General features: G+C 34.7%; 7 protein-coding genes and 2 pseudogenes across 9 annotated transcripts, besides 4 other annotated features; 7 read left to right on the top strand and 2 right to left on the bottom strand.

Annotated features, from left to right (window-relative positions):
- Positions 1 to 614: 614 nt before the first annotated feature.
- Positions 615 to 1,917: a mobile genetic element.
- Positions 695 to 1,821, bottom strand: TVAGG3_0768340 (annotated as a pseudogene). Its single transcript has one exon. A coding segment is annotated over exon 1 (1,127 nt).
- Positions 1,917 to 2,015: a mobile genetic element.
- Positions 2,016 to 4,965: a mobile genetic element.
- On the top strand, positions 4,162 to 4,818 carry TVAGG3_0768370 (MULE transposase domain-containing protein; the record flags this gene model as incomplete). Its single annotated transcript, XM_001300171.2, has 1 exon — positions 4,162 to 4,818. The coding sequence occupies one exon, from the start codon at positions 4,162 to 4,164 to the stop codon at positions 4,816 to 4,818; it is 657 nt and encodes a 218-aa protein (XP_001300172.2).
- A 1,128-nt stretch (positions 4,966 to 6,093) lies between the features above and the next one.
- On the top strand, positions 6,094 to 6,456 carry TVAGG3_0768380 (uncharacterized protein; the record flags this gene model as incomplete). The annotated part of the gene is made up of 1 exon (XM_001300172.1): positions 6,094 to 6,456. One exon carries the CDS (start codon positions 6,094 to 6,096, stop codon positions 6,454 to 6,456), a length of 363 nt encoding a protein of 120 aa, XP_001300173.1.
- Positions 6,457 to 6,474: 18 nt separating this feature from the next.
- TVAGG3_0768390 (serine threonine-protein phosphatase family) lies at positions 6,475 to 6,717 on the top strand (the record flags this gene model as incomplete). The annotated part of the gene is made up of 1 exon (XM_001300173.1): positions 6,475 to 6,717. The coding sequence occupies one exon, from the start codon at positions 6,475 to 6,477 to the stop codon at positions 6,715 to 6,717; it is 243 nt and encodes an 80-aa protein (XP_001300174.1).
- Positions 6,718 to 6,721: 4 nt separating this feature from the next.
- TVAGG3_0768400 (uncharacterized protein) lies at positions 6,722 to 7,570 on the bottom strand (the record flags this gene model as incomplete). Its single annotated transcript, XM_001300174.1, has 1 exon — positions 6,722 to 7,570. One exon carries the CDS (start codon positions 7,568 to 7,570, stop codon positions 6,722 to 6,724), a length of 849 nt encoding a protein of 282 aa, XP_001300175.1.
- Positions 7,571 to 7,708: 138 nt separating this feature from the next.
- Positions 7,709 to 14,920: part of a mobile genetic element that runs on past the window's edge.
- On the top strand, positions 9,942 to 10,341 carry TVAGG3_0768420 (annotated as a pseudogene). Its single transcript has one exon. A coding segment is annotated over exon 1 (400 nt).
- On the top strand, positions 11,163 to 11,891 carry TVAGG3_0768430 (uncharacterized protein; the record flags this gene model as incomplete). Its single annotated transcript, XM_051245885.1, has 1 exon — positions 11,163 to 11,891. The coding sequence occupies one exon, from the start codon at positions 11,163 to 11,165 to the stop codon at positions 11,889 to 11,891; it is 729 nt and encodes a 242-aa protein (XP_051092472.1).
- TVAGG3_0768440 (uncharacterized protein) lies at positions 11,944 to 12,546 on the top strand (the record flags this gene model as incomplete). The annotated part of the gene is made up of 1 exon (XM_051245886.1): positions 11,944 to 12,546. A coding segment is annotated over one exon (603 nt), but the record flags the coding sequence as incomplete, so codon positions are not given.
- Positions 14,073 to 14,803, top strand: TVAGG3_0768450 (organellar and viral DNA polymerase type B; the record flags this gene model as incomplete). The annotated part of the gene is made up of 1 exon (XM_051245887.1): positions 14,073 to 14,803. A coding segment is annotated over one exon (731 nt), but the record flags the coding sequence as incomplete, so codon positions are not given.

The following is a 14,920-nucleotide window of genomic DNA, read 5'->3' on the forward strand; positions in this document are numbered from 1 at the left end:
ACCGTTGACGAAAACGGTTCATCTCAAATATTTAAATATCTGTCTTTTTTGGTCAGTTCATTTTTATCTAATGGAAGCCAACGCTGTTAACCACAATTCAAACATTAACAATTCTCAACCGCTAACCAAAGCCAAAGCCCCACTCACCTCAATATAATATCTTTACATCTACTCTTATTTCCAAAGAACGGTAACAGCGGTTTTGTAAAATTCATTTATATATAATAATAAAAATGTTTTTACCCGAAAAGTGACAGAAAAGTGACAAAACATGAAAACATATATAATTTGTGAAAAGTGACACATTATATAATGTAAATAACAACGGTTTTGGTTTTCTCACCGGCTGGTCGGCTGGGGTTCGGTCCTCCTCTTGGGTCTTGGGCAAAATTTCTTATGGGCTAGAGGGCGCAACGCGCCTGGAAGCCCTCCGAATTCACACCAGAAGACTAACAATTTTCCGAATAAAAACTTCATTTATACTAAACATCTTCGGGGCTAGAGGGCGCAACGCGCCTGGAAGCCCTCCGAATAAAAACTTCATTTATACTAAACATCTTCGGAGCTAGAGGGCGCAACGCGTCTGGAAGCCCCACTACCTTTTTTTTATAATATAGGGTGTCCAAAGGTGTGTTTAGCACAAACCTGAATACTGCGAATAGAAATAAACAAGTTACATATATATAAAGTTTATTTAAATATAATCACCATTGGATTCAATCACGCGTTCGCAGCGATCGATCCAGGCTTGAAAGACACGCTTTAAATCATCATGAGAAAATTGCTCAAATTGCTCTCTTACAAAATTTTCAAGATCATCTGGACTCGCGAATTCGCGTCCTTCAGCTCTCTTTTTTAGCGTGCCGAATAAATAAAAGTCAGAGGGTGCAATATCAGGTGAATAAATTGGGTTTGGAACAACTTTGACATTGTTTTCCACCAAGTAATTCATTACCTTATGACTTTTGTGAACTCTTGAATTATCAAAATGAATTGCAAACTTTTGTTTTTGTTGTTTGGATTTCTCAAACTCATCAGAATTGATAATTTGAGTAAGAACATTGTCAATTAGATACTGAGCATTCATCGTATTAGGTTTTTGAAGAATATCAATTGCGATGATGCCATTCACGCCCCAAAAAACCGACAACATCATCATTAGTGTGTCAATTTTTTTCTTCGGGAATGTTTGCGGATTTTCATCCTTCGGGATCCACATGATTTTGGCTTCTGTTGCATATTGAAACCAAGACTCGTCCCCTGTTACTAAAAAGCGAAACTTCTTGGATTGATACGCACCCAATATAGAGAGGAGCTCTTTCGAAGATTGGACTCTAGATTTTTTTTGAACTGAATTAAGGTTGTGCGGAACCCAACGTGTATACGCTAGTTTGTAGTTCAAATAATTGTGCAGATAATAACTGACTGTTGTACGTGGTATCTTTGTCATCTCCTCTATCCTTCTGAGTGATGCTCTTGGGTCTTCATCTAGCGCTTGAAGAATTGCTTTGATTTTTCTTTGATCCGGCGATTTTTTGTCAATTTTTATGATGGGCGCCTTTTTGTTCATGAAGTGATACATCCTAACATGATACGTTACAGTGGAATAGCTAGGAGCATCCATACCGAAGCATTTTACCAATGTCTCGTAGATTTTTTACAGTCTTTGCATTTTTTTGCAAGAGCGAGGATGTTTTCTTTATGATTCATTAAAAAAATGAAAAAAATCCCGCCAAAATTTCCTGCGAAACCGCCTCTTGTCTCAAAATTCATTTTATATCCCGGCATGGCGCCAAAATACAACATACTCATCATATACATATATTCATATTTTTTATTATATATTTATAATCAGCATATATCTCCTTTAATAGTCTCATATAGAGCGCTGTGCTAAACGCACCTTTGGACACCCTATATATTTAAATCTTAGAATGAAAATTCGGGACGCCCTAGCTATTCAATTTTCCCTTAGGACGCCCATAAACCTCTTAAAAATGTGATGTAAATATCACGAGAAAGGGACAGACTAGCCCATTGTCACTTTTTAATTTAGCAAATGAACGCTTATGGAGTGGAGTTTTTGGGTAAATCTGATTTGCTTATAAATGAAATAAAATCAAAAGAAACCATATTGGCATTATATTATGCAAAAATAAATGATCTTACTTAGTACTTTTAAAGTTAATTTCAGAAAAAAATTGACACAATGGTATCCGGCACATACAAGTGGTGTACAACCAAAATACAAGTTGGTTTAAACATATATTGCTATATCTCATGATCTTACTTAGTACTTTTAAAGTTAATTTCAGAAAAAAATTGACACAATGGTATCCGGCACATACAAGTGGTGTACAACCAAAATACAAGTTGGTTTAAACATATATTGCTATATCTCATGATCTTACTTAGTACTTTTAAAGTTAATTTCAGAAAAAAATTGACACAATGGTATCCGGCACATACAAGTGGTGTACAACCAAAATATAAGTTGGTTTAAACATATATTGCTATATCTCATGATCTTACTTAGTACTTTTAAAGTTAATTTCAGAAAAAAATTGACACAATGGTATCCGGCACATACAAGTGGTGTACAACCAAAATACAAGTTGGTTTAAACATATATTGCTATATCTCATGATCTTACTTAGTACTTTTAAAGTTAATTTCAGAAAAAAATTGACACAATGGTATCCGGCACATACAAGTGGTGTACAACCAAAATACAAGTTGGTTTAAACATATATTGCTATATCTCATGATCTTACTTAGTACTTTTAAAGTTAATTTCAGAAAAAAATTGACACAATGGTATCCGGCACATACAAGTGGTGTACAACCAAAATACAAGTTGGTTTAAACATATATTGCTATATCTCATGATCTTACTTAGTACTTTTAAAGTTAATTTCAGAAAAAAATTGACACAATGGTATCCGGCACATACAAGTGGTGTACAACCAAAATACAAGTTGGTTTAAACATATATTGCTATATCTCATGATCTTACTTAGTACTTTTAAAGTTAATTTCAGAAAAAAATTGACACAATGGTATCCGGCACATACAAGTGGTGTACAACCAAAATACAAGTTGGTTTAAACATATATTGCTATATCTCATGATCTTACTTAGTACTTTTAAAGTTAATTTCAGAAAAAAATTGACACAATGGTATCCGGCACATACAAGTGGTGTACAACCAAAATTTCATATCCCTAGTTTTACATTTATGTTTAGTTTTATTTCACCTAATTTTCAAAGATCATAATTGAATTAGATGGCCAAGCTATTCAAAACACGACCAAGCTTATCAAAATAAGACCAATATATTCAAAATTCTTTATTCTTTCAAATCATTTCATTTTAATGCAGATCCAAGATCACGAACTCACATATATCGAGTTGCTTAAGTATGGAGTGCAACAAGAAATACAAGCAGGTTGTAGTTATTCATATAAAACTAGGAAAGAAAGAAATCAAATCCAATTTAATTGTAAGTGGCCGAATTGTCCATGTCGCTTCCTTGTTGATACACTTCCCGATGACAAGTACCACATACGAAAATGTATTAACACCCACAATCATTCTGCCCCTTTTCCAAACAAATCACAACAAATTACATCATATTTTTCTAGATCTTATTTAACAAGATATTTTGAATCAAATCAAGACCGTGTTTACGCACAATTAAGGTGTTTCAAAGATTTTAATATCCCATTTGATAGTGGGATCATTCCGGAAATGTTTCAACAATCTACAGATGCTTTAAAAAAGTTTTCTAAACGCCTTCATGCAATCAATACCCGTTTCTCAGCGGATGATGTTATATCTCTTGCAATTTTTGTCGACATGGTTAAGAGTCATTCTCCAGATGATCTCATCGAGTTTATTCACGAGCCAGATCGTATGATTTTCTATTACACCCCATTCGAAGCAAATGCTTTTTCACATCAAATACAAACGTATCACATTGATTCCACTTATAAGCTCTTGCGCTCTCGCATACCATTTTATGCCGTCACTGGCAAATTCGCGGAATCAATTGTTTTTCCGTTTTTGTATTTTTTTGTTTGGCCCGACACAAGTGAAAATATACAAGTTTGTCTCACAGCATATTTTGGCTCCATCAATCGCGAACCATCTTATTTTTCAATGGACTGCGCACCTCAAATCACAAATGCTGTTGAAACAGCCATCCCCTTATGCCAGATCATTTGGTGTGGCGTTCATGTGTTGCGCGCTGTCATGAGAAAGGCTGAAAAGTTTCAAGATCGTTCCAACTTCGAAACTTTCTATAACTTAATGAAGTTATTGGTCTTTGGTTCTGAAGAGGAAGAAATTGATCCTGATGAAGTTTACAACAATTTAGAAGAAATTTTAAATGAGGAACCTGCTGCCCGTGAATACTTTGACCGACAGTGGCGCCATCATCTTGACAGGTGGATGCTTCGCTATAGAAATGAAGGAGATGGAACAAACAACATCTCGGAATCACATTTCAAGGTTTTGAAGCACCAGTACTTCCCAGAAAGGCGAAATCTTCGACTCGATGAACTTGTCATCGAGTTATATTCCAGTGTTGTTCCTTCATTCCTGATTAAGTTGCAAATTAAAGGTCTGGATTCAGAGAGAAGTGTTAAAGTTATCAAAAAAGTCACAAGAGATTTCGAAGAAATGACACAATTTAAAAAAGTCGAATGCATCAGTATGCTTGAAGCTGTTCAGAAAGGTCTGAAAAATGATACACTTGATCCCAACATTGTTTACTCAACATTAAAAATATTATTGCAAAGAAAACATTTGATTTAATAAACATTTAATTTATTATAATTAATTTTTTATTACAGTATAGTAAAAAATGCTATAAATAAATTATTATATTTTATTAAAATGTGACTTTTAATAGTAAGTGAATAAAATAAATCAGGAATTGGGAAAGAAATAAGGTTAAAAAAAGGTAGTGGGGCTTCCAGGCACTTCGTGCCCTCTAGCCCTGAAGATGTTTAGTATAAATGAAGTTTTTATTCGGAGGGCTTCCAGGAGCTTTTCACAAATTATATATGTTTTCATGTTTTGTCACTTTTCTGTCACTTTTCAGGAAAAAACATTTTTATTATTATATATAAATGAATTTTACAAAACCACCGTTACCGTTCTTTGGAAATAAGAGTAAATGTAAAGATATTATATTGAGAGAACTTAAGAAACTACCGAATGGTCTAACATTTGTAGATTTGTTCGGTGGAAGTTTCTATATATCCCATTTATGTCATACAATATTCCCAGACTCAAAGATTATATGCAATGACTTCGACAACTATATGGACCGTCTCAAACATATACCAGACACAAACAATATATTGAAAGCGTTAAAAGAAAAGATACCTATAGGTAAGATGGAACGTATACCATTAGATAACAAAAATATTGTGAGAGAGGTTTTGAAAAAAGCAGAATATATAGACTGGGATAGTATATCTGCTAGACTATTATATAGTGGTTCTATAAGAGTTCATGACATTGAAACACTTATGTCAAACGTTTTATATCTTAACTATACAAATGTTTTCAAAGAGGACATAGAAAAATATATTGAGGGTATAGAGTTTGTGAGATGTCGTTGGACAGAGTTGTATGAAAAATATAAAGACAAGGAAAATGTTTTCTTTATAGTGGACCCGCCGTTCTATAACACATGGGATTTTCAATACCAAGTAGACTGGACTTTGAGAGACTCTTTAGAAACTTTAGACGTTATACATAACCATCCATGCTTTTACTTTACATCCGATAAAAGTGGTTTGGAAACCGTTATGAGATGGTTAGAGGACATACATGACTATGCGTTTAAATATGACAAGATAGAATATGAGAGAGGTCCTATAAACCGGAGAAAGTGTCATAACAAAGAAATTTTACTAGTAAGTAAATGTGGTTTGAAATAGGACTACTTGTTTTAGGTTTTTTCCATTGTGTCATTTATTTATTTGACGTGGCAGAAAAGTACAGAGAATATGAAGATGAACCAATGCCTGCAAATGTTCAGCATATGTACTCGTAAGAGATATTTTTATCTAATATTAAATGGACGCACAGAACTTAGCGAATGCACAGCAACCTGGACAACCAAACCCAGAGAATATTCCAAATGAAGTTAGAATACAAACTGCAATGGCAAACTATGGTCAAGTGCCAACAGATGTACAAATGCAAACTGCCATGTCAAATGACGCTGCGTTAGGTTTGCCACCATGGTATGCAAATATGAGATGGAAAGAGTTTTATACAAACCCTGAAGTGGGATATAAACAACTTTATGCAGATGACGCGAACACAGGAGTTGACCCAGAATATGTTTTCTACCAGAGGAGAAACAGAATGTATGAGCTCCAGTTAAAGAATGCTATGGAACTCAACAGGAAACGTAAGAGACTAGGTGGACATTAGATTTTTACATATAGTAAAATGGGTTTCTTCAGTAGTATTGGAAACTTCTTCAGAAGAGTTGGAAGAGGTATATGGAATGGAATAAAAACCGTAGGAAGAGGAATTTGGAACGGTGTCAAAAATATTGGTAAAAGAGTAGGTCAGTTCGTTGGTATTATACCTAAAGACCCTGAACCAGAAGAACAAGCTCCTGTAATACAACAGCCTGAACCTGCACCACAGTCAAGTTGGCAACCAAATCCAACACCTCAACCGTATTAAAAAATTATATTTTTACCGTTCGATAGTAGTTGTATATGAAACTAAGTTCTAAGTAAAACGCATGGTATAATGGAATTATTCTCTTTCTTCCATCTGTTGTAAACCATACTTGAAAGTCTGAAATACTTCCACTCGGCGGTTCATATAGCTTTGTAGGTTTTTCGTAAAAGTCATTTGCCAAGCATAAAAAAGAGTTTTGCGCACCAGAAAATGAAGCATGAACGATAATAGCATCTGAGTCGAAAACATTTTCATATGTTCCATTAGGGTTTTCGACTTCATAAAAGTCCGGGTGTACTGGATATTCTGCAGGCTGATTTAACATCCTCATAAATCTATACCATGCCAAGTTGTTATATTTTGTAGAAATATAAACGTTTTCTCCAAGGTCTTCTATTTTATTGATTTTAACAGTTGCATTTTTCCTGTCATAAATAATATCAAGATGGTATTCTCCTTCGTCAATGTTATACTGGTTTGCATATTCGATATAGATATCGTTTATTTTTTCTTGAAAAGCTTGAAGAGTTGTTTCTAAATTTACAAGCAAACTAACTTGTAAAAGTTTTCCCTGTTCAAATTTCTCATACATACGTTTTTCTTTGTTATAGTATCGAACTTCAAAACCGACTGTAAATGGGAAACCATGTATGGCTTCTGAAATGAACTTCATTCTACGAAAGCCAATAGCTTTTGTGACGGATGGGTCTCTTAACCATCTTAACGGGTAGTCAAAACGATAGCCTTCATGCTTTACGGTCTCTGTCTCAAACTTTTGACCGACATTCGTAAAAAGTTCATCTAATGGTTTAGTTGTAGCAACTCTAGAATTTTCTTTTTCTATTGAAAGCATATTTTATCTAGAATAAAAATGTCAAATGAAACAGCGTCTATGAGAGAAATACAACACAACCGACAACTCATTATACAAGCTCTAAATAAGAACACAACAAACTTTTCAAACTATTCTAAGATATCTGAGTCATTGAAAGAAGGAAACTTAAAACTGACATTAAACCCAATGACAGATGAGTTTCTATTTCAAGACAAGAAGAACAATACTGTCTGTATAAATCCAACAAAAGGAACTTTAAACGAGAAACCTATAAATGAACTTCTTTTGAAAGCAGATGTTGACAACAAAGCTGACAAAGAATATGTAGACAATGCAATAGCAAAAGAAGAAGAAAGAGCTAACAATGCTTATGCAACAAAAGAACATACTCATCCTGAACTAGCAGACAAAACATATGTTGACAATAAAATGTCAAGTGAAGTGACAAGAGCTGAAAACGAATATTCTAAAAAGACTCATACACATTCTATATCTGAAATAACAGACTTAAACGTTAGCCTTGAAAAGAAAGCGGATAAGGAATATGTGGCTAGTAAGTTAGAGAAGAAAGCAGATAAGGAATATGTGGATGAAAAAGATAACGAAATGAAAGAAAGGGTTGACTGGTACCATGAATGGACATCGAAGATTTTCAAAACTAAAGCCGATACAGGATGGGTTTCAGGATGTTTAGACCTTAAAGCAGATAAAACTTATGTTAACGATGAGTTAGAGAAGAAAGCAAATAAGACTCATACACATACAAGTTTTACAACTTTTACAGCAGACGACATAATATTGAACTTTGACCTTGGTTCAAGTGCACCATTAGAAAATCCGAGTACAAGCGTAAAAGATACACTAAACAGTTTAGATAACAGTTGCAGGAACATTGAAAGTCATGCCAGAAACTTTGAAGCACATGAACTACCCGCAATGTTAGATAAGAAAGCAGACAAAACAGAGCTTCAAACATTAAAGACAGAAATACTTCAAACATTATATCCTATAGGCTCTATTTATACGTCAATGAACTCTACCAGACCAGAAACAGTTTTAGGTTTTGGAACTTGGACTCAAATAGTCGACAGGTTTTTGTATTGTGCAAACTCTTCAAAGGAAACAGGTGGAAGTAAAACGATTTCAGGTGAAAATTTACCTGCACACAGTCACTACATAGATTTAAGTACATCTCAAGCAGGTTGGCATAAGCATAAATTTTGGGATTGGTCAGCAATGACAAAAGGTAAAGGATATGATGTTAAAGACAACGTTAAGTTTGCTATAAATTGTTACTGGAGTAACACTGAGGAGGAGGAAACCATACACATCGCGTTTCAGGGTATACGCAAACAACGGGACAAAGTAAAGACTACATGCCACCTTACATGACAGTTTACGCATGGTATAGAAATGCTTAGTCGTCATGTTCCACTTCTTTAGCATATTCGTCAGGAGTTGTCTTATATTGGTTAGGAACTGTCTTTGAAAGTATACCACCTTGAACTTTGACAAGTTTGAAACGAGGTCTGACAATAGTAGTTTTATCTTCTGCTTGCAGTCTGTACATTTTGCCATGTTTGCCTAAAACTTCATAATATTCTCTTGTATACTTTCTTCTATTTTTACGAACACGAATTGAGTACCTGTCGGGTTCCCATTGTTGTCATAGTCAATAGTATTTTCATATGGGTCGCGTTTAGGTATTTCTATTTTTACTTTGTCACCTTTCTGAAGTTTGAAGCCCGGCATTCTTTCTTGTTTGTCTCTTTTGACTAAATTATTAAATATATAGTCTTTCTCTAAGTCAGGGTTGTTTTTCATTTCTTCGGGGAGTGGTTTCCCAAACCTTTTTGTTTACGGCTATTGTAAATATTTAAAACTTGTCTCATCTTTGCCATGGAGAAGTGTCTATATTTGTCGTCATATGACATTTCATTTGCTTCACCACCTTGTGGTTGGTTTAAGTCTCTTAACATTTTATACAACCGTCAATGACACCAAGAGCAGAATGGTTTTGGTCGACAATGAAATATTGGTTTACATTTTTGAACGCAGATAGTTTTTAATATCGTCTGATTTGAAAGAACTTTCACAGTCAGATGTCAGTTTTGTTGGATGGTATTTGTCAACGAATATTGTCAAAGCAGTTTTCACATCTAAAATATTTTTGGACCATAATGGTATGGCTTCACAGTATCTTGTGTTTTGACCAACAAATATTAGCCAGTATGGAGGTCCATCTGTTCTAACTCTCGGAATGTTTTCCAAGATATCCATAAACCAAGCATTTGGTGTTGAACTAAAGATTTTTATCATGAGTGCTTTTTTGTTGCCTTAGAAACATAGGGGTCCTTGTTTGGATTCGTCATTTTTTAACCCATAAGAAATGGTTTATTTGGCGCATTAGCAGGAGTCGCATCTAGATTTTACCCGCAGTGGGAACAATAGCCAGAGGTGTATTTGGAGTTGGAAGGAAGATTTTGAGTACATTAGGTATACTGAAAGAGAAAGCACAACCTATTATACAAACTGTACAGAAAGGTTGGGATGTAGCACGAGATGCAACAAATCTTATTCCAAATCCTGAAACAAGAGGAAAAGTTCAAGGATGGATGGACAATGTAGGAAGACAAGCAGGAAACTATTATAACAAAGCAAATGACTACTATAACCAAGCAGGACACTATATGGACCAAGGTGAAAGATTCTTTAACAGAGGATATAACCATGCACAACAGTGGGTAAACAATAACCAACCGCAACCACCTCAAACTTGGGGAATGTAAAGTTTTTTATTGAGATGAAATGAACAATACAGCATTGAGACAAATGGGTTCAAGATGGATTTGTCGGCTTCCAGCAGTTACACCACGTGTTTGTCAAGTTCTTCCTATACCTCAGGAAGTTTTAGACCGACTTAAAAAACAACAACAACCAGTTGAAAACAAACCAAACTAAAATTTTTTACTGAGATGAAATGACCGAAGAAGTTGAAACGGTAGATTTGACACCACAAACAAAAAGTTCAGAACCATTGTCAAAACCTGTCAAAGAACTTACAGATGAAGAGAAAAATTCAATAATAGAAAGTGCCAGGTCTGGAAATACAAACCCTAACTATAAAGTCACTTTTCATAAAAATGGAACGGCTAGTATCTCAAAAAAGAAACAGACTCTCACAAATAAAATATTGAAGTCTGAAGGAGCTTTCGAGACAACAGATGGAAAGTTTACTTCACTGACCAACAGTTCATTATAGAACATCTCATTGACTTAGAGTCGAAATATTCTAAACTTTACAACAAACACAAAAAGTTGAAAGGAAAACAAAAACAAATGGCATATGATATTTATGAAGATGTTGACGACACAACTGTTCCTGCAAGTGAAGTAAAGTCAGAGGAACCGAAAAGTGACGAAAAACCGATAGAAGAAGAAAAACCAAAAACTGAAGATAAACCAAAACCAAAGTTTAGTTTGGAAACTAAACCCAAGTCAACCTTCATTAGCTGGTATGGGTTGGCGTCAAAGACTTATGGCAGCAGGCGGTTATGTAAAGTAAAGAAAAAAAATATTTTTTTATTTTATAAAAATGCCCCCATATAGAATGGATAGAAAATCTGCTAGAATAAAAGCAGAGTTGCAAAGATATGGTTGGAGAGTTTCGAAGAAGTTTAAATATAAGAAGGGAAGACCCATAAAAGTCTATGACAAATTGTCTGGTCTTCGCTACGAAATGGATTTGGAAACAGCACGTGCAAATTATCCAAACAGACTAGAGAGGTTAGAAGAAGAACGTCTTATGGACATGCCTTTCGATGTTAGTGAACCTCAAGTTGAAGGACACGACGGCTTTGCCAGATTCTATTGGAAACATGACGAACAATTGCATCCTTTGAGAAGGAAAAAAGGAAAAGGTGAAGACGCACATGCTCCCATGGAAAGAACAAGATATGCATATGAGAAGTACCGTGAAGTTAGAAGTCAAATTACTTCTGGTCGAACCTTTACAGTAAACTTTGACGAAGGAAAGAACAAAGAAGGCTTCATGGGTGTACTTGCTGCCATACAAGACGGAAATAAGAAAGGACACAATCTCAGATTGACCATAACAGATTTGGATGGTCACATTTACTATGCACATGGCAATGTCACAACAGCTGCAATGCTTCTTGACGCTTTCAAGACTACAAAGAGAGAACAAATGGTTGACTCCGACTCAGACATTTTGAATGCAATTGAAGGAATTGCAAGTGTCAAGTTCGAATGGTACCAACCTAACCCTCAAGCAGTCAGACAACATGCTGGACCGTTGGGAAACTTGTTTGTTAGATGAGAAATATGAAATGGCATACCATTTTAAAACAATATATTTTTACATATATTAAATGCTTCAGGTTGAAAAACAAAGAACAAAAGTAGCAGATACAAAACCGTTAGACTATATCTTTACAAATGCTGGTAGGACTATTTCAGATGAAGAAATTTCATCCCGAGCATACAGGTTTGACTATCCAATTCGTTGGCTTCAAAGTCCTTCAGATGCAAAGGCAATAGGATTTAGAAGAGTTTTGTTTTCAAATAGAACTAACGCATTTATGTTCGCAGTATATTTTCATGGGCAGTATAAAGGTTCTGATGGTCTAATAGACAAATTTGACGAAATGAGAATCTTTACAGTTCGTTCAGACGAAAGTCTTGAGAAAACTCTAAATGACTTTCAAACTCAAATGAACAAATATTATTGGGAATTTCAAGAAAAATACGACTCTTTACTAAATGGAACATACTATCTGAAACTAGAATATGACAAGATGAACTCCACCGTTTCATTTCAAAAGATTGAAATTAACCCTCCAAGAGATACAGAGTTTTTATTTTGGAAAGTAGACAAACGTTCTTGGGCACAATTTCTTCGGTTACTAAACCAGAACGAACCATTACCACCAGATGGTCCATTTAAATTTATACTTCCACCAGCAGATTTGACAGTTTATAGAAACGTGTTTGACCCTCAAAATGTTATGTGTCATGCAAGTTTCAGTTCAAGCAACAATAGTTTTCTATGTATTGGTAAGGACGTTTATGACTTTGCTTCTAAATTCTACGAACCACCTAGTAACAGTTTCTCTGACTTTCAAGTTTGGTTCACAACAAATGGTGTGCAACATATTATTCCATTGTACTATGACTTTTATCTCGAATTGTCTTTCATATATAACTACGGAAAAGTGCTGAAAAAGTATTGAAAAATACTTTTAGGGTAGCATGTTAGATCTAACACGTTTTCTAACCACTTTTCTAACATGGTCTAAAACTCTCGAAAATCATGAATTTTATATATTAATGTTTTCGCTAAGCCACTTTGTGCCGTCAGTCAGTCAGTCAGTCAATGAAATTTACACCAAAAAATATAATTTAGGTGAAGAGGTGAGATCTCACCCGTTTTTTCACCTGTTTTCTCACCCTCTTGAATTTTCATGATTTCATCGTACATGTTTTGTCAAGACTTCTTCGTAAATGTTTTGTCAAGACTTCTTCGTAAATGTTTTGTCAAGACTTCTTCATCGTAATGAGCGTAAATCAGACAAAAATATATTTTAGGTGAAGTGGTGAGATCTCACCTCTTTTTTCACCTCTTTTCTCACCTCTTGAATTTTCATGATTTCATCGTAAATGTTTTGTCAAACATGAACGTAAATGTTTTGTCAAGACTTCTTCGTACATGTTTTGTCAAGACTTCTTCGTAATGAGTGTAAAGGACCCAAAAATATAATTTAGGGTAGAAGGTTAGATCTCACCTCTTTTCTCACCTCTTTTCTCACCTCATGAATTTTCATGATTTCATCGTACATGTTTTGTCAAGACTTCTTCGTAAATGTTTTGTCAAGACTTCTTCGTACATGTTTTGTCAAGACTTCTTCGTACATGTTTTGTCAAGACTTCTTCGTAAATGTTTTGTCAAGACTTCTTCGTAAATGTTTTGTCAAGACTTCTTCATCGTAATGAGCGTAAAGGACCCAAAAATATAATTTAGGGTAGAAGGTTAGATCTAACCTGTTTTCTACCCTCTTGAATTTGTCATGACTTCTTCGTAAATGTTTTGTCAAGACTTCTTCGTAAATGTTTTGTCATGACTTCTTCGTAAATGTTTTGTCAAGACTTCTTCGTAAATGTTTTGTCAAGACTTCTTCGTAAATGTTTTGTCAAGACTTCTTCATCGTAATGAGCGTAAAGGACCCAAAAATATAATTTAGGGTAGAAGGTTAGATCTAACCTGTTTTCTAACCTCATTTCTACCCTCTTGAATTTGTCAAGACTTCTTCGTAAATGTTTTGTCAAGACTTCTTCATCGTAATGAGCGTAAAGGACCCAAAAATATAATTTAGGGTAGAAGGTTAGATCTAACCTGTTTTCTAACCTGTTTTCTACCCTCTTGAATTTTCATGAATTTTCCCGAAATAAAAAATAAAGTTAGTTTTTTTAAAAAAATATTTTTTATTTTTATTGTAAGAACATGTTAGCAACAACAGCACCAAACTCTTTAGTTATGAACCCAACTTCAATGTTAGTAGAGATGAAAAGCTTCATTCCTTCTTCATATACTTTCGAAACAGAAATCCAGAAGATAAAGCAAGAACTTCTCCAAGGAGATTTAGATTGCACTGCGAAAGATGAAACAAATGAAGAATATCTTTATGAAATGCAGGACCTCATCGACCATCTACCTAAACTTCCTGAAATCCAACAACAAAAGCTCACTATTCCAGAATTCGATGAAATTGAAGTCAGACCAACCGACTCAGTAGAAATAAAGAAGTTCATACGTAAGGTTAACTATGAGTTTCTTGGATTTCATTGCAACCACAAAGTCATGGACAAAGATTGCGACATGTTATATAAGAATGTTTCTGACATATATAAATCGGAGGAGTTTAAGACCTACGACAACTTTGTTTCGTTAGTTGCTGAATGTGTATGGCAGATAAGAGATAAAGATAAAAGATGTAAAATATGGAACGAACAAATAAAACCTGCATGTTTTGAGTTAAAGAAAACCATTGACGCCTTAGTTGTTCTAGCAGGTCAAATTTCAATGTACAATGCAAAAATGAACCCGCAATGTTCAAAATGTAAAGCGGCAATTAGGAAATATAACTACTCCGTCAAAGAGATAGAACGTATGAGAAACGACTATGCAGACTTAAAGAAAGAAGCAGAAAAGCCAGCAGAAGATAAAATGGACATGTTAGAATTTCTGAACAAAAACTATCCAACTGCTGACGATTTCCTTCTATCTGACGTCAAGAAGAAATATAAAGAGACTTTCGGCATAGTTAAAACATTCGATATCCTCAGCGAAGA

Source organism: Trichomonas vaginalis, chromosome III (genome assembly GCF_026262505.1).
Source record: "Trichomonas vaginalis G3 chromosome III, whole genome shotgun sequence".
Lineage (NCBI taxonomy): Eukaryota > Parabasalia > Trichomonadida > Trichomonadidae > Trichomonas > Trichomonas vaginalis.